General features: G+C 39.6%; 1 protein-coding gene across 4 annotated transcripts in view; it reads right to left on the bottom strand.

Moving 5' to 3' along the window:
- The window catches only part of PDGFD (platelet derived growth factor D), a 139,173-nt gene that overhangs the window by 34,779 nt on the left and 85,178 nt on the right, over positions 1-19,216 (bottom strand). For 2 of the 4 annotated variants that reach the window (XM_071434186.1, XM_071434185.1), the window contains exon 4: positions 18,770-18,811. The exons of the other annotated variants lie outside the window; for them this stretch is intronic. In XM_071434186.1, the coding sequence (XP_071290287.1) occupies positions 18,770-18,811 (42 nt within the window). The remainder of the gene's footprint in view (positions 1-18,769; positions 18,812-19,216) is intronic. 4 annotated transcript variants of the gene reach the window in all.

Genomic DNA, 19,216 nt, shown 5'->3' with positions numbered 1-19,216 from the left:
AGTTACTGAATTTGGAGAGTGAGCAACAATGACAGCGCATAATCTGGGAATCATGCCTTGCAATGAAACATTGAGCACAGGCCAGTGTTTTTAATGAAGGTTAGATGTGAATTGACCTTGTCTCTCCAGATAATAACCCATCCTCTGCTAAAAGAGCCTATTACCAATGTCAACAAGTTCTTTCATTTGGCAGTGCAAGCATTAACAAATCCAGGTAACTGTAATGTGAAGGCAGTAGTATCCAAACTGGAAGTATGAGCAAATTTTACCACTGATGCCAGCTATTACTGGAACAGCTAAGAAATCAACAAATATCTTTAATCATATTGAATTTTCTTTTCTACTTTTTGATGCAGTCTTATAAAGGCAGGCATCCATGACAACAGTATTTTAAAGTCAGTAACAAAAGGTCAGACAGCCACCAAACTGTCTGATCTCAAGTGTAATAGTGTGATTCTTGCCCCTCAAAAAAGACATAAATTGAGTTCCTGAAGCCCAGTTGCCACTACACATCAGTAGCTACAACCTTATCAACCAAGTTAATACTAGAGCAAGGTAATATATAAAATCTCTCTTGATTTTTTCTGACACATTTACTAGCTATAAATGGACAGGAAACATAAGATACTTAAAATTTTAAAAGTTTAAGGTGGTAATAATGACTTAGGTTAACTGCAGTTTGTTACATTAATTTATGAAAAGCTGAAGTAAAACTGAAGCAGAAGAATATATTTAATAAGTTAGGTTTTGTCAATACTCCTCTTCATCCTTCACCTAAGCCTGGAAATAGGCATTGCTGGGGTGCATACTGGAAGAATGTCCAAGACACTGACTTTAAATGATCTGTCTAAGAGGTCACATAATACTTGTTCAAATGAGATTACAGTTATGCCTTTGAAAAATCAGATGTCATCTGACACTATTATGCCTATCAGCATCCTGTTTGCTACTCATACCTACAAGGACTTCATTACCAAGCTGTGCAAATTGTGCATTACCATTATTTTTTCCATTTATCACAGAAACCTGTCCTCATATATCCATGTACAAGGGATTTGCTAATAGCTAATCTGCTGCATACTGCAGTTAAGCAATTGTAAACAAAACACAAATCAACTAACATTCATTGTAAATATTCTGCAATTTCTCCTTTGCCATTTTTATCTGAATGGCAAATTTTGATTCTGCAGTCAAACACCAGGACACAAAACTCGAAAGGTTCTCTCTCTCAGGCTGTCTCTTCCAAACCCCTCAGACTGGTTGGCTGTTTCCAAGCTAAATTTATCTTTATTGCACTTATGTAAGTACCAGCTTTATCCTTTTCTTCCTCTCCCAAGTTTGCTTCCTGCAGTAATTCTGAAGAGATGTTATATCTCCTCTCAGCATCCGTTTTATTACACTAAGCAAGCCAAGCTGTCTTGGCCCTTAGTAAGAAATGCCCTCTTCTCCCCCATTTTCCCTGAACTCAGTCCAAGAAAAATGTGGTTGCTGTGTACCATGGAGACCAGAACTGTACAAAGTACTCCAGAAGAGATGAAACTACAGCCTCATTGGTCACATGCCTCGTACACTGACAAATTTTCTTTTCCCCTTTTCAATAACCAGTGCTATGCCATTTAACAGCAAATAATGTTGCTATTAATCTCTAAATGAGTGACCTCTTTGCTCATTTTTGGGCTGTTCCATTTCACTGCAAATCAATTCTGTGCTGCTCAAGATCATCCAGCTTGCCTCTCCGAGACACTGATTTCCCCATTCGTGAGCAATGAACTTCAGCACTGTGCGTGCTGCAAAAACCACTAAAATGCTACTCTGCAGATTGTTCCCTGGTCCCTAAAACATCCCAAAAATAAACCTGACTATGAGATTAACCTTTTAGAAGCCTTTTAGGATTAGCAAGCTGTGCCTGGCTGGATACTCCTTTCTGCATTACAGTACACTGCCTGCCCTTTGACTGTTATGTACCATCCAAGCACAAGGGACAGTTTCCTGCATGACACTGGGTGAGATGTTCCTCTGAAGTCCAATTACATTTGTTAGACAGCACTTCCTTCCATTCCAGGCAATCCTTCAGTCTGGAATGAGTTTCTTTAATAAAGAGATGTGGAGTTTTATTCCTAAATTCCTGCATGCTTAACCACCTTTTTTGCTGACGAGTGCCCTGTAAGCATTTTAGGTCAGACTTAGGAGCGTGAAGGTGCCCTGGCCACTCTCCTGTCATTGATGCTACAGGCTGCCAGCCATTCACCATCTCCATGTGAGCCCTGGCTCACCTTACAGGGGATGCAATCCAGCTATATTACACTTACACTGCATCTGCTCCACTCCCTCTCTATTCCTATTGCATGTAAAGGAGACCTGCTTTCAGAAGTGCCTCTTGATGCCTTATGGTCTGCAGTGCCCATCTTTTGGCAGTGACAGTGGAGCAGTCTGAAGGCAACTGGGCTCCTTGCTCACCTTGGGTCTGTGTCTAAGCACACCTGGGCCATGGTGGCATCCCATTTTGCAGGGTTTGCTGGTCCCTCGAGATGCCCCATGCTAGCTCTGCTGGGGCAGTGGGAAGCAAACATCCAGAGGGGTCCTGGTCAGGGCGATGCTGCACATCAGAGTGAGAAAAGAGCTTGGGAGGAGTTATCCCATGAGCCAAAAACTTGATGTCAGGTCAGTTTTTGACATTATATGTGTGCCCTTGCAAGGACTTTGGTGAACTTCTGCCACACTGACTGGCAGGGTTTTGGAAGCAGCCTCCCTGGTAATAGGTGACTCTGCCCTGAGCAAAACTGAAAAGCTGATACTTCACTTGTCCATAGTGTCCAGGTGGGCAAAAAACTCTTTCAGAGAAACAGAAGGCAGTGACAGCTGGTTATTTCAGGTCCTCCTACTTGGTGTGACTCATACCAAATGGGAATGTACTGAAAGGCCCCAGTACTAGGGATAGAAGGAAAAATATTAATGAGAGAAAACCTCCTAGGAGCAAGCTATTAATTTTCTGACTTCTTTCCACTTCGGTTTCTACACATTTTTTATAGATTTAAACACGGTCCATAATTACAGAAAAATAATCATTAACAAATACAGTGTAATTTCATTTAATATTCCAAGTTTTCCATTAGAATATTAAATGAATAAGATCTACTAAGTGCTCGGACATGCACACTTACATCTTCAGACGTCATCTGGGAGAAACATGGAAGCAATAATAATAATAACAAAAAACTCTAATGGAGCTCAGCAAATTTAATTCTGAAGCTGAGGACACAATATAGAAGGGTACTGGTAAGGGACATTAGCTATCCTAGCAGTAATCCCAGCCTATTGATTTTTTGTGAAGGATCCATTTGTTTTTGAGCTCTCTGTCAGAGGATGGTGTTTAATTCTGCAGTAAGCATGCAGCAGGAGCATGTGTTATGTTTCACAGATAATGCAAAACAAAGCAATTTGTTCATCCTCCTGCTTTGACTGGAAGGCATTGCATTTTCTAGGACAACTAAAAAGGACTTCTATCCAAGCTTTCTAAGATGTTCAATAATCATAAAAATAGAGAGAAAACCTAATCTTTGAAGACTAAAAGAACTACTTTCTCATAGCTTTTCTAGGTTTTTGATGTGATCAAAAGCAGTTAATTTACTGCACACAGCACAGGATACTGCTTATTGGGGATTTTGTTTAACATGAGTTTCATCAAAGAGCTAAATTAAGGAAAAATCCAAACTATCCCAACTGAACTTCCAGATCCAGATCTATTCCTCAGAAACACCACTACTGTTAAAGCTAAATACAAGTACTTTAGGAGCAGTTAAGCTTCCCATTTATCTTATGCATAATTTTGCAAATATCAATTGTAAGTGATACTATGAGTAAAGACAAGGTAAAGAGCACCTTACATTTGCCACCTTTTGCAAACAATCTAACAAAATCATGTTAACAGTTTCGGGATTAGTTTACCAAAAAAACGGCCTTGAAAATCCTTCTAAACACCAAACTGAGACCATAATCTCAGGACCAGGAGGGTGTGTAGTGGGCCACAATTAGTGTGCGACACATTTTATTTGAATTCTGACTAAACATAAGCATAACCAAATAGACTAAGGGTGGCTGTAAAATTATAATAGGATAAATATTTTCAAGCAATGAAAATCAAGACAAACAGTTTAATTCAGTTTTATACTAATGACATGGAAAATGTCACAGAAAATTGAACTGGCAAAAAAAATAAAAAGAAGTTGTAAACATCATTCAATACAAAGAAAAATGGTAGGATTACCAGAGGTCAGAAGCAGTGGCAGGTAAGAAAAACAAGCTTTCACTTTAAAGAATGTAAGTGGAGAAAAAGGTACAAGCCATAAACTCGGATGGCACACATGGACTCTGAAAGGAACTGGTGCCAAGAGACTGAATGGAACAAAGATAAAAAAAACATGACATTAATCTGAAATGTAACACAGTGGCACAGCATGGAGGGTGACTTATGCCTGTACAGAGATCTTCCCCAGGCACAGAGATGCTTTCCCCATACCAAGGGGACACCCACTATCACAAATCACCACCTAGGGGATACCACATCACCATAAACCACCACCTCCCAGGGAACGTGGGCACAGGTAGGGCTTCTCCTCACTGGGAGGGATGGGTGAGCATTTGCACATCTTCACCACCTTCCTATCAGTGCAGAACAGGGTTATGCTCAGAAAAAAGTGATGTTTGTAGGTGCAAGCAGCTCTTCTGGAAACTGAAGATGGGTATTCTCAAGACAACAGGCACAGTTAGGTTTATACTGCATTGGTGTGATATCAGTATTGATAAAAATTGCAGAAGTAGCTACATACCCCATCTGTGGAGATGCCAAGGTGACACCAAACCCCTGCCATCCTGGCCTTGCAGTGCTGGTCTGCACAGGCCAGGCATTTCAGCTCCCCACCTCCATCAGCAATGCAGGCTTATGAGGAGAAAGCATTGGGGAGGGCTCTCACACACTCCGGCAGAAAGACCTTGCTCTATGGTATAAAAACTCTTGAGCATTTCCTGAACATCAGACAGCACTTTTAAAGTACCAGACCCACAGACTGTTTAGTTTCTACTCCTGGTTTTTAGCACAGCTCTCCTAGCCACCTTGTCCATCTTTGTCCAGGAGGACTAGACCTGGACTGCAGCAGCAGTAGGCTCACACCCATGCAATACTCCTAATTTCAGCTGCTATTACAAGCATTGTCTCTGCTTTTAATCTATTCCTTAATGCAGCTGGAAAATGTACCTGAACCAGCACTGAGCTAGCACTGTCAGCACACAAAGTTGCTGCTAAGGTGAGAAAACAGTGTTTATTTTCACATCTTTCTGACAGAGATAAATTATCTGTATAGGGAGCAGAGTGTCCTATTTCTGCTGCCTTACAAATCTTCTCTGAGTTAGTCTTTTTGCTCTCTCTTCAGAGCTAAATAATGCCAATTTTTCTGTATCAACTCATGCATATGCAAAAAGAGATGGAAGGCCTGAATAAGAACATGACTGGTACACTCAGGTTCTTTCTTAACCATCAGCATAAGATAAGCACACAAGACCTTGTCTGCACCATGCCTGCTTAGAGGAGAGGCAGCTCAGAGATGAATACACGCATGTAAGTACAATGCACATTTTGAAATAAGATCTCATTTCCAATCAGGCACAAAAGTTCCACCTCATCTGTAAAAAACAGCAATTGCTTTGTGCTTGGTTTAGGTTCCCACACCAACAGAGCATTCCCAATTTTTTGTCGAGAAGGCAAAGTTTTCAGCAGCCTATTTCTATTACTAGTGGCCTCTTCAGCATGCAACAGAAACCACACAGAGCAGTCAGACGACTAGTCCTCATGATGCCCAGGTTCTTTCAGGAATTTTTTTGTTTCAAGTTTATTGGCCAGACCTTGGTGTGAGATAAATTTTTGCAGTCCCAAGGTGGTTTTTTTTTACCCTGCCCTACAAAAGTGGAAAAATTAGCCTTATACTTTCTAAGCTGTTTTCTCAAGTTTCAGGGTTTTTTTGTTATTATCATTTTTCTTTCCTCAAAGATAAAATTATTTTTCAAACTTACCCGTAAGTCTGAAAACACTGAATCCCAGGTTTCACAAATGCTGTTAGTTGTGTCACTCACAACATTGTCAGGAGTTACAAGAAAATGAAAGAAAAGATGACCTCCATATAATAACTTCTGGGCTACATCTATATTAAGTGGTAAAATGAAGTGGAGATTGATCAGATACGGTGTGACTCATTCAGACACAACTATTACCCTGTAAAACAGAGTGGCCACAACAAATTGCACATTAGAAACAGCCCAGGGCCTGTTCTAGCTGCAAACTAGCCATGCTAAAAATGTGATGGGTGCAAACAATCTTGTGCCTATGCCTTGACTTACACACATCCCATTGAAAAGTCTCTGCTGACAATTCTGCATACATAGACTTCCTTATTAGAGGGTCTGATCCTGCAAGAGCATGCCTTTAAGCTTCATGGCTGGACAACAACAGTGCCAAGAATCAGGAACACAAAATGAGACAATATAGTACCCCATTCCTACAGCCTAAGGAAAAGTTTATTACTGTTTCTCACAAAACATGACCTAAGGACAAGATCAGGACAAAAATATTGATTGAAAGGAAGCATTTTTATAGCTGCCAAGATCAGAAGTATTATTTAAAAAAACCAGGCTTCTTCAGGTTGGGAAAGGGACCTGGAAAATAAGTTTTATCTGCCACAAAACACCATTTTGTACAATTAAGCTATATTCCTGAACAAAAACTATTAAAATGAAAAAAAGCCCCTGTTATTACAGGTCACAGAAAAAGTGGCTGTTATTTGATTCTGCTGAAAATGATCTAACAAGAAGATACACTAATTCCATGTACCTAAAAGCTATTTTTAGCTTTCAGTGCTACAGATGAGTTGCAAAATCTGACCCTGTGTTGTTATAGGCTCAGACCTTCCCTAATTAAGCTCTGACTAGTTATCAAACTGACAATTGAGGAAAATAGAACTGAATTTTTCTTGGTATTACAAGAGATAGGAAATATGATTTTTTTTTTTTTTGGCATGCCATTTATATTCAAAATCAGTTCAACGTGGAGAGAAATCTGTGGGTTGAAACAGAGATGAGGTTGCAGGCAAAGAATGATGAAGAACCCAAGCCCTGGGCTGGAGGAGGTGTTCAGTTCAGTAGCACAAAGCTCAGCAACATGCTGAGTTATTTTATGTAACAGTGCCATTTAGCCAAAAATTTTCAACTAAGATTTATCCTATCAAGTCTCAAAAATGACAGGAACCCTGCAAGTAATAAAACATGTGCGTGTAAATATACATGTGTGAGGGCAAACCAAAACCACTCTGCCATGTGTGTCACCTATTTTATTATGAAGACATGCATGGACTTTATTGAGTGCTCAGGGCAAAACCAAAGGCTGTAAATTTAATAAAGATGCACGCATACAAAACACAATTTACACAGCACCATGACTGTCTTTGGAAATGTGGTGTAGGCTGTGAAGGTTATTGAAGCCAGAACCACTGTGCTGAGCAAACAACAGCAGCAGCCTGAGAGCAAACCAGCTTCCCCAGCAGGGAGGAAGGACAATCTTTGATGACCTGTGCCTGGGGCTATAGAGTCAGAACAAAACTAAGCTTTGTTAAAAGGAAGTGTGGAGATCACAAGTGCTCCAGTCATCATTGCTACCTAAGAAGAAAGGCAGGGATGAAAACAGGGACAAGCTTTCTCACACTCACCAGAGACCAGTGGCTCAGTGAGGTCTGAAGCTGGGATTTTTGTTCTTTCACCTTCCTGGTTTGGAATCTGGGATTGCTGTTCTCTATTCTGTAGGCATGTAATTTCTTACACTACAGAGGACCCAGGTAAATCTGGCAGGTACAGGGAAAGTGAGCATCCAATGAAACAGCACAGCAGACAAACCCCTTTGCTGATCACTCTTGGTTGGACCATGCAGCCCACCCTGCTGGCAGTGTCCCAGACTGGAAGCTGGAACACCACCTGCTTCTCTAGTGTCTTTCAGAAGTTAATTTTGTGGCATTTTACAAATGAGGTGCCTATCTTTGAGGTGAGAAGGTCTCAGGCTGTGAGCAGGTGTTAGGGCACTGGTGGAGCCTGGCCTGGAAGCCAGCACCCTCCCTTAGGTCATGATGCTGCATCCAAACCCATGGAAATTGCAACTGCATGCACAACCATCTTCACTGAGGACATGCAAAAATCACTGCATGGGTATCATAACCCAACACAAGGAAAGTTTGCTGTGGAAAGATGCAAGCTAATGTGTTTCTGGATTACATGCTGAATGGAAGGAGGAGCCTAGGAAACCTGGGAGCCCAAAGATGGACTGAGCTGACAAAACAAAACCCATTAAAGGACACATTCCCAGTGTTAGGGTAGGCAGGCTGTCAACTGTCATGCAGACCTGCCTAAGAAGTGTAACCTGATAGGTGACACTGATGCCAAAATGATTTTTGACAACAACACTACCCATGACACAGCCCTGGTGATGCCTGAACCACCAGACCCAGAGAGACATTGTAAAAAGTTAGGAAAATCTGGGGCAGTTCTGATAAGAACATCAAAAACTCTGAGGGGATTAAATAGCCTGATTTTTTTGGATAAGATTAAAAGCTAAACATGGACATCTTTGCTTGACTAAGCAAAAAGCAAAGAAGCATGAAAGCACTGCAAATATCTAAGGGAGATATACACCCACAACAAATGAACAGACTTCTTTATCATAAATCAGTAAGAGGTATAATTGCAGGCAAGGGTATGGCATTAAAAAAAAGGAAATTAAAACTTATTATGAAAGAAAAAATGTCTTTGCAACAGTGATTTATTACTCCATGGTTAAATGTTCTGTATGTGCTTGTGATATTTAAAAATTATACTAGATGATCAAGTAATGAATTTACAATACAGAAAATTCTTGTCCTGAAGGAAAGTTGACTGAATCACCTCACATCAGAATTCTAGGTTTGTCTGCATTAGACATTACTGGGGGAAAAAAAGCCTAAATTTAGATTCAGTAATCTCAAAACAATCAGTATCATCTGATCCAGAGATGTAAGTAGTCTACAGCAGTTACAGCTGCTGCAACAAACAAGGCAAAGATTTATTATGTAAGCAATTAAACACCCATTATACACAATGCATTGTGTTCCCTGGCTTGCCAAGAATGACAGAAACACATTGAACAGTGCTAAGGCTGAAAGAGACTCTGCAACCCAAACTCAGCTAGAACAGTACAAGAGCAGAATTGTGCTGCCAGGCTTTGCAAGGTGCTGACACACAGTCAAATAAATAGTACTGAAGGAGCACAGAACATGAAGTTGTGCCTTTGAGCCTCTCTCTACACAAGGCTGTGAAGACACGCAATCCTTGTTTTGATTTAAAAGACAACTTGCAACCAACACCTGCTGTGATGGATTTTCACAAGTTCCTCAGTGCAGCTGGAGGTCTAGCATGTTTCAATGCACCATACCACTTTTGGTATTTGCTTCTGACAGACTTCCAGAGGAAGCAGACTAACTTCCTACTCTTCTCCAACACAGTTGGTACACTTAAATTAAGCTGTGCACCTTCATCTTCTGTAGAAAATCTAGAGCAGAGGCTGCTCAACAGGAATAGGGCCTGGGAAGAACTGGTCATTTCCTCTTCCCTTGTGTCCATGGTAGCAAGTCAGAGTAGTGTTGCCTCATTGAAGAACCATAAGTTAATTAACGCCTCTTTGAAGCACTGCAATAGAATTAAACTTTTTACAGAATCAAGCATAGCCCCTCTCTTCTCCCAAAAAATCTTCCATTTTAACTAAATTTTTAGAAAACACTCTCCAGATTTACCAAACCAAGTTCTTCATATGTTATGAACATTTCACATGCCAAAATTCTTCAACTGTTGCTGAATTGGAAGTAAAGGACAGAAGATGGATTTACACAGACAGCATTACATCCTCAAGGTCTAAAACAGTCCTGCTTTTCAAACAAACAGCTCATGTGATCGACAGGTTAATAATGAGTGCTGTTAAAAAAGTCTGACAGTGTAAACTCACCTCATGTTCATGCATACTGATGTGCTGTTTAGGGTTAGTTAACAGGGGAGAATGGTTGGATTTACTCTCCTCTTTAGTGCAGATACAAAAGAGGATCACAAGTCTACCAGCAGCACTGACTGGGTCTTTATGTTGGCTCAGTTTGCTACTGCATTTGCAATCTCTTCTGGTGTCTTCTTAATGGTCAACTCTCCAAGCAGACAAATTAGCTATGAGGCCTTTCTATGTCATCTAACAGAAACTGAATTAAAGCTGTGACTGGTCTGTCTCTTTTACAAAACACCAGCTCCAAGGTATTTATATTTTCTGTTTGTTTGCACAGACATGGGAAACAAAGCCAGTGAACAGGGTGGTCTTTGCCCTCTCCCAGGTTATGCTCATTATGGCACATAAAATATACCCCTTCATTTCATGCACTATGATTTTTGGTGTTGGATTCATCCTATCTTTCTGCTACCTACACATATTTAGTGTTAATTAAAAATATCACTTTATACATACCATGAGAAAGCTGTCCAACACACTCGGTAAGTAAAGTTATGGATTTTAACACTGGCAAGCTCTAAAAAAAGCCTTAAGTATTAAATATCTTTTAAAACTGACTGATTTACCCAGAGTAGTTTTAATAAACAATACCTTAAATATCTTCCATCCATTTCCTAACCAAAATTAATTCTAAAGATTCCTAGACTACTAGGAATCATTGATTTGTTTCCCTAATAAAAAAAAAAAAACAAAAACAAACAAACAAAAAAACCTACATAAGAGTTTCCCAAGTTTGGGAATGGATTTAATTTTTTTCTTGTCCAATAGAACAATTTTGCCACAACCAGTATCATTAACTCTGGCTCACTGGAAGTCTGCTTTTCTTGTACTCTGTATTTTTCTTTAACAGAGATTGCTTGACTGTAACTGACATTTGAAGAACAGGGAAAAGATTAGCTTTTGTATTGAATTTTTTTATGTATCCAAATATATTATGACTAAAATATGACTATGAACCGGGAAGCAATATAGGCATGTATCCTGGTTTGAGCTAGGCTGGAGTTAATTTCTTCTCAGTAGCTGTTACAGTACAGATTTGGAAAGTGAATAGTGTTGAAAACATACAGATTTAGGTTTTTGCTAAGTCATGTTTATCCTAAGTCAAAAACTCCTTTTTTCTCTCCTAGTCTCATGCTTTGCCAGTGAGGAGGCATGCAAAAGAAACTGGGAGGGAGCTGGGACTGCTGACCCAAACTGACCAAAGGGATATTCCACATCACAGAACAACACTTTTTGTTTACTGTTTATTATCATCATTATTACTGTATTTTACTTTATTTTCAATTATTAAACTGTTCTTATGTCAACATACAAGTTTTATTTCAATCCTCCTCCCCATTCCACCAGGGTGGAGAGAGGAGGGGCATGAGTGAGTGGCTGTGTGGTGCTTAATTTCCATCTGGGATTAAACCACAACAGCATGAAAACTCACAGGGCAGATGATTTACTGTGAATCTTCACACATGCCCTCACTTAGTCAAATACAATGGCAAGATCATGGCCAGTTGCTATGATACCATGGCTCCCTTCATTCAATTAAAATACTGAAGTCACTGTTCTACCAGTATACACACTTTCCAACAACTGCAACATTCCTGTGACTCTCATCTGCTACTCTTACATGCTATGATCTCATTGCTAATATGAATGCGTGCTTCTTGCAATTTGCATTTTCCAATTTACTTCTGCTGTATTTTGCAAGAAATCATCCTCATACTGAATGAGGCTTGTGAGTCTCTGATTATTTTTGTCTAACATGGGTAAGTAACCCTCTTGTACTGCATATGATGATCTTTCCCTGTTGGTGTCTTTTGTTCCTCTAACTTATCTTGGAATAGTGGAAATTTCCTCTGGGTCACTAATTTCCTTAGGAATTCTTTAAACAGGTAAGTTCTGTCTGCAGGAAATGCAGTTCTGCAAAATCTAAAGCTGTCCTAAATGAACCTAAATGCCTCTAAGTCTTGTTAAAATCAATTATTTGAGACTAGACAGGATACTGGATTTGAAAATAAAACATTTGTGTCTGTACAGTCCTTTGAAGGTGCAAAGCACTGCATCTCCTCATTCTTGGCCACCACCACAAGTTTGGTAAATTCTCATCCAGTGAAAAGCACATGACTGGAGTTAAGATGTAGCATTTTCAGCAGGAATTGGACATTAACAGGACTACTGCTATGTTAAGACAGATCAATGACAACATCCTGCAAAGAAGCCACACTTTAACTGAGCTGTCAGCAAATCAAGGACAGAGGAGAGCAAATGGCCAGTTCTCCCTCATGCTGTTCAAACAACAAAACTGCCAAGCACACATGCTTGCAGCTGAGAAAACACAGGCATTAAGGTCTATTTTCCTTTCTGATTAAAACAATTGTTTTATCAGTTGAAGTCTGACAGCTTCCAGGAGCTTCTGTGTGTTTATATGGTCCCACTGCTTCTGGATTTGCTATCTTCCTTGCAAGAAGGTCTGTATTTCCCTGGCCGTAACTCAATTCCTCATTCACATTCCCAGTCAACTCTTTTCACTTTTGAAATATATTCAAACCAAATCCTCAAGTTCACAGACAGAGGTTTTGCTAAATGAGGTTGATCTAGCAAAATGGTCTTACTTCTGTATTGCTTTCTACCTGCCCTCCCTCCTTTCCTGGACACATTCTTTCTTATTTCAAGACCACTTCCTCTTTAATATCACACATCCATTTTCCTCTTTTCCTTCTGAACCATGCCACCATGACTCTTCTGGGGTACCCAAATCCTTCCTTCTCTTCATTTCCTTGTTAAAAATGTTTCCCTATTGCCATTTACCCTCTTGAGTCCAAGTGAAAACATATTCATGTGACTGTAAAGAACAAGTGACATGTGAATGCCTTCCTAGTAAGGAGGGAAGGCTCCTTCTTTCATGGTGTGCTTGCCAAGTTTGATACTGTTAGTCACAGCCTTTCTGTCCTTTGGTTATGCAATTTTTCCTTCTATTTTCAAGAATATATGCTTGTCTGGGGCTTCACCTACCTCTCCCACCATTTGGTGTTTCTGCTGCCTTCTCTCTCTCTCTGTGGATTTGACTCTTCCACTATGTGTGTTTGCCTTACCCATAAAAACCTTTATGTCTGAACTTGGACTGTATTTTACTGTCCTCCTTTGTCTTTGCTGCTGCCACTGTTTCATTGCCATTCCTGGACGATCCTATATCAGTCCTTCCCTCTGGTACTTGCAGCATCCTCTAATGCCAAGCTGGCAGGTGATTCTCTTCTCCCTGAAACCTCTGAATTTTGAATGCCTTTAAAAATTAAGACACAAAACAGGGAGACTACCAATGAAGTTTAAAATTTAGTGAGTCACATAGCAGAAGGATCGGGACCCATCTTAGTGTCTGAGACAAGAGTAAACATGGAAGGGGCATCAGACCTTCGGAAGACCTGCTAAGAGAAGGACTCTGTTAGGACCACAGCCTAGGGGACACTGGGGACAATTGAGTGTGGGACAACTGACTGTGAAGTGCTGGGTCATGTCAGGTTTGGCTGCTCTGGCTGCAGCCCCCAGGCTCCCTGTGAGTCATGTGCTGCATTCAGCTGGTGCATCTCACACTTGAAAACCTGCAAGTTTTCCCACCCTGGAGGAAAAGAGACTGGGCAGACAAGACTTAGGAGTTAGTCAGTAAAGGTTTAGGGTTTTGGAAGGTGTGACAAGATGCTGAAAGCAGAACAAGCTCTTGGGTTTGATGCAAATGTTGGCATGAATCTTTTAATTAGATACTTTGGCTGTCCCTGGAGCAGCCAATGCTGCCTGTGAAACTGACCATCCAGACATGCCTTCTGAATCCAAGAATACCCTTTCCTTATTGCCAAGCTGACTCCCACTTTTGCTTTTTTTTTGCATCCTTCACTATCTTTTGTTCTGCTCTGAGCGCTGGGAAAACTAGAATTTGCCAGCCTACCACAGTGCTTTGCTTTTCTACCATGTCGTCTTCCTTTCTTCATCAAACTTTGCTGAAGGACAGGTTAGGTCCTGTGAATTAAGCAGCAGGTTGAGGATTGCTGGACTCTCAGGAACCCTTATTAAATGGAAAGCATTCCGCCTCCCCATATAAAATTACTCTGAGATACTCCATGTCTCAAGATGCACCAAGAAGTAATATCTCTTTTTAACGTGCTGTCATCTTATGTTGGTGTTTAAAAATTTTAACATCTTCCAAAATTAAAAAAAAAAATTAATTTTGCATAGATAATCTCTTAAATTCCCTGCTTATGTGAAGTTGGAGAAGTAATGTTAAAGATTTTGAGCAAGCCTTATCTAATTAGAACCTAGGACTTAATTACTTCTCTCCTGAAAGATGAGCCTCTGGGAGATAATTTTATGAGGATAGTATGCCTTGAGCAAAACACGGAAAATAGTTTTCTGTCAAAACTTAAGAAAATGGAAGTTTCATCATATAGATTATTAACTGTTTTGCACATGGGCTGTATTTATAAAAAGTCAGGCAACCAAAACTGAAATCAGAGAAAGTAACAGAAGAATTGATAAAAGGTCACAATTAAGTTCTTCTTTCTTTGTTGTGAAATCTATTTCATGTTCAGTCACTTTATTAACCAAGACATGCCACACCACCCCATGCCCTTTCTTTTGTACTCCCAGCAATTTACTGGGACTCCTTCTGTGGATTATCTAATAGCAGGGAAGGTATAGATGCACCATTATCACTCCTGTTGTCACATGAGATATATTACATGGAGTTTGAGGCAGAGTATTTTGTCCTGGATACAGAAATGAATTATCTGTCCATTTTGTGAAAGAAGTGACAAGCTAAAACAGAAGTACAGCAGCAGACTCATGCACCATCCAGGCTGGCTTCAGTTTAGAATTAATCATTCCTTATGATCTTTATGAATCTGTATTCCCACTGGTGAGTCTTTTTATGATCGTGTTAACTCTTAAGGGCATTTATTTATTGACTTATTTAAAAAACCCTTAAGCCTGCTGCTGCACTACTTGTGCAGACAAGTGTAGTAAAACACAGGGAACCAGTCACTTAATTCAGAGTGATAGCAATGAGTACAAGTTCAGGATCAGCTTCTTATTTTTCCCATTTTCATTTTCTGATTGCTCTTCCAATTTTGTTTGTTTTCTTCTGAGCTTAACAGGCAAGTATTAAACAGTTTAAGCCTGGAATTTGAGCAAATTTTGACTGGTCAATATTCTTTGCATGGGAAAGTGAATTTAGTTGTGGTGTCTTACCCCTGTTTGTGACTATGTTCTCTTTTCAATCATAGGTGTGGTGACCTATATACAGAGTGTTTAGCAGAAAGCTACTCCCTGTAAAATTTCACATATGGATCCAAACTCAAAGTTCCTCCCTCCTCCAGTCCATTAATTTTTTATGGCTCCCTTATCCAAAAAACTTCATTTTTAAACAAGCCAAAACTACTTAGGATTTAACACCTTGATACTTTGATGCATAAGCTTATCTTGGGACAAATGCTCTTAATGTTCTCCTGTTTAATACCACATATCCACAAGGATATGTGTATGTATGTAAAAAAGATGTATATGTATCCTTACACCTTTATATATATGCATGTTTATACAAGTACATATACCTATGTTCCTAATTTTTTTGGTAGCCTTTGTTTCCAAAAATGATTTTAGTCGAAATTCCAAAGTATGGATTTCATTTAGGATTAATCAAGCAATTAGTACAGCAATAGGAATTTATTGTTATAAATGTATACCAAATATGTGCCTTTTACAATAAACTCAAAATAATGTTTCTAATTAGCAAATGGAATACAACATTTTCTAGCTGTCTCATTAAAATGAAATTAGATGCACAGTTGGGAATTTTAATTCCAAACATTCACCTTTATTGTTGAAACATGTTCCTGAATGAGTTCCTTGACTATTTCACAAAATGTCCATGCAAATGAAGTTGTAAAACATGGGATGGAATCTTGTTAACATCCCTTTCCAGAATTATGACATCGAAAGAACTTCAGAAGGAAAAAGGGGATAATATAAATTTATCCTCCTCTGTTTCATGGATTTCTACACTGTTTGTTGTGAATGATTATGTCCTTAGCATAAAAGTAATGTAACAAAAAAAACCCCAAAAAACAACAACAAAACCCCCAAACCCCACAAACAAACAAAAACAAACAAAAAACCCACCACCCTAGAATACCTCAGTTCCTTCTCTAATACAATTTAATATTTCTAAGACAATTCAAGAAAAGGATTAAAAAATATTAAGAAATAATGGTTTTACGTGATAACAGTAGGGAGGAGTTTCAAACAAATTTGCAATCACATGAGGCTCATGCCTAATAATTGCAGTCTAGGTCTTGCTCCAGACCACTTCTGCTCTAAATCTGTGAGCCTTAAAGCAAAAGGCAATTTTTAAAGAGGTTCAAGGGAAACAATTCTCTGTGTGGATACCCAGACCAAGCCAACAAACCTGGGGCTTCGAACGTGAAGTGTCGAGTGTAGAGATCAGCCTCCAGCTGCGCACACCTACCTCCTCCTGCAACCAGCACACAGGAGGAGGGACTTTTTCCAGAAAGGTTAGGACACTTTTGACTCTTAGGCAACTTGAGGTCAGCAGTGGGAAGTGGGACACACATAACTCACTAACAACCTCCTGGAGTCAGGTCCACCCTGGAGCTGGCACTCAAGAGAATGCTGTAACTTTGTGAGGGAAGAGCAGATCTGGGACAGGCAGCAGCATGCTGAACCTGTCCTGTGCCTTCAAGACCCCCATCACTGCTCCCCTTCTGGCCTTCTGAGTCCTTCAGATCCACAGAGGGGAGAGTAGAGGCAGAGGTTCCAAAACACAGAAGATGAGGGAAGAGGAGGAAGAAGGTGGAGGGAGACAGGGGAGACAGCCTTGACAAGCAAAAGTTCCTAAATGCTGTAATTAGATGGTCAGACTTTATTATACAGATTTTTCTCCCCTGTCCCTATGTTATATTGGGACAGTTAAATATTTACATGTATCCATATAGTTTTCAACCTTATACTATTAAAGACCATCCCTGTATCTTTTTGGTCTAATTTTCCAGAATCAGTCCGAGTTCTAATCCCATTGAGCCCTTTCATCCTACATGGGGTGTTTACTTCCTATTGCCTTCACAAAGGCAAATGGATACAAGTGATGCAAGTCTAATTTATGTCTTCTCTAGAAAAATAATCCCCTTTTGTTTCTCTAAATAGTACTGAAATGTGCAGTTAACAGAAAAACACAAGTATACAAAGATAGTGAAGGATGTTTCTGCTAAGTTCTCTGGTGCCTTATTTGTGCCTCATGTAGAGTGCTGACCTAAGTAAAAGCCTGATCTGCATCAAATGTAGTGAACTTCACTGACTTCCTTGAAGATTTATTAATGAGAGGCCAAAAAGTCAGGCTGCAAGGCTGCTTGGCTGCATGAGTGACTGTGAGAAATTCACCCAGTCATTCTGGCATGATGCACAGAAGATGGAGCTGATCAATAAATTCCAGATCACTTATTTTCTCAGAGTCTGGTATACAAATAAACAACTGCCACACAGATCCAAACTCCAAAAATAAGAAAAAGCAAGGGAATTAAGAGATTTGTGCATATCTTGTGCACCATGTTCCAAGAAAGGCCCCAGAAGTAGCCCTTTGTTGGAGAAGGTTACGAAGGGAAGGAAAAAAGGCAGTGTAAAGCTCCTTAATTTAATCTCGTAGAAAACACCATACGTTTTTACATGCTTCATTAATGCTCCCTGGTTTACCAACGAGAAACACACAGCGAGTCCAACCTTCAGGGGTCAGCAGTGCTCAGGATATCTCTGAACTGCACTCTAGGCACTGTGGGGACTATGGAATAAGGGCTGACTCTGCTCAGAATTAATCCTGCACTTTTAGGATTGTATGGCTTGGAATCTGAAGAGCAGCTAATTGAAAATCAGCCCCCATCTCACAAATACCACCAATCACCAGGGCTCTTCCCTGAAATAAAGCAGTGCTTCATTCAGAGGGTGCACTTAGAGATTATTCTTTGAAATAGATTTTCTAGATTGCAAATTCTCAGTTCACTCCCTAGTTTTGAAATTAGATAAATACAGTAGCCTTTTCTGAGCTTTCTAGTGCAGATAGTCCTGTGCCTTATGAGTGATAACATTCATTTTTGGAAAGCCTAATACTATCAGACTATCTGTATATTCTCTGGAATAAAACTTGCTAAATGCAGCAGAGTTTCTGTGGCTGTGCTGAAATACAAACAGTATAAAGAAAGGCTGCTGCTTCACTCTCATTTTTATGCCCAGTGGTCTTTCATAGACTGTTCTGCCTGAATTTAAGTTTTAGTAGATTATCTTCAAATTAGAGCTCAGGATGTACTTACAATTTAATGCCTCACTCCACTAGAAGCCTAACAATTTAAATGCAAGGGAGCAAAATCTTTATAGCTTTGCTTTGTCTTGACAATGTGCTGTTTATGGACTCTTTTTCAGCATACACAGGCATACATGCATGCAAAGCCAAGAGGTGGAAGTGAAATGACTCAAACAATGAATCTTTCCTGTTACAATGTTATTGCTATTCCAGGCTTTCTTATTCTTGTTAAAGGACAGTGGATTGAATAAAAAGGGAATAAGAAGTGTGATGGATAGAAAAATATAATGATGACAGTATAATAAATTATTGCTTACCATTTCCTGAGTGTTTGCAAAATCTGCCTCTTTCGAGCTACACTGCACCAAAAGCATTATATTATTAATCAGGGCAATACAAAGGAATACATATTTGTATCAAAATCTACTTAAGTGTACTGATCATTCCTGCTCCCTAAAAGCAAAACCAAAATAAAAACAAAAGAAAAAAAAAGAGGAGATTTTCATCTCATTGAAACAGTACATGATACACTACTAATACTTCTGCATATACAGAGGTACGTTGATATCTGATTAAAAATACAGTCTGAGCCTTAGCACAGTGTCTTGCATGCAGACTTTTATTGAATACATGATAAACTACTCTTTATCTGAGAATCACAGCCATAACCCCTCAAGGTATTTTTATTTGACCTCAAATGAACATGAAAAAGGGGCTCACAGAGCAGCCATTTCTTTGCTATTTCTGCAGCATTTCTCAAGGCA

This window comes from Agelaius tricolor, unplaced genomic scaffold (genome assembly GCF_023055355.1).
Source record: "Agelaius tricolor isolate 1412-34295 unplaced genomic scaffold, bAgeTri1.0.p SCAF_9, whole genome shotgun sequence".
Taxonomy (NCBI): domain Eukaryota; kingdom Metazoa; phylum Chordata; class Aves; order Passeriformes; family Icteridae; genus Agelaius; species Agelaius tricolor.
Note: the sequence above shows the minus strand (reverse complement) of the source record. Positions and strands in the feature narration are given on the sequence as shown.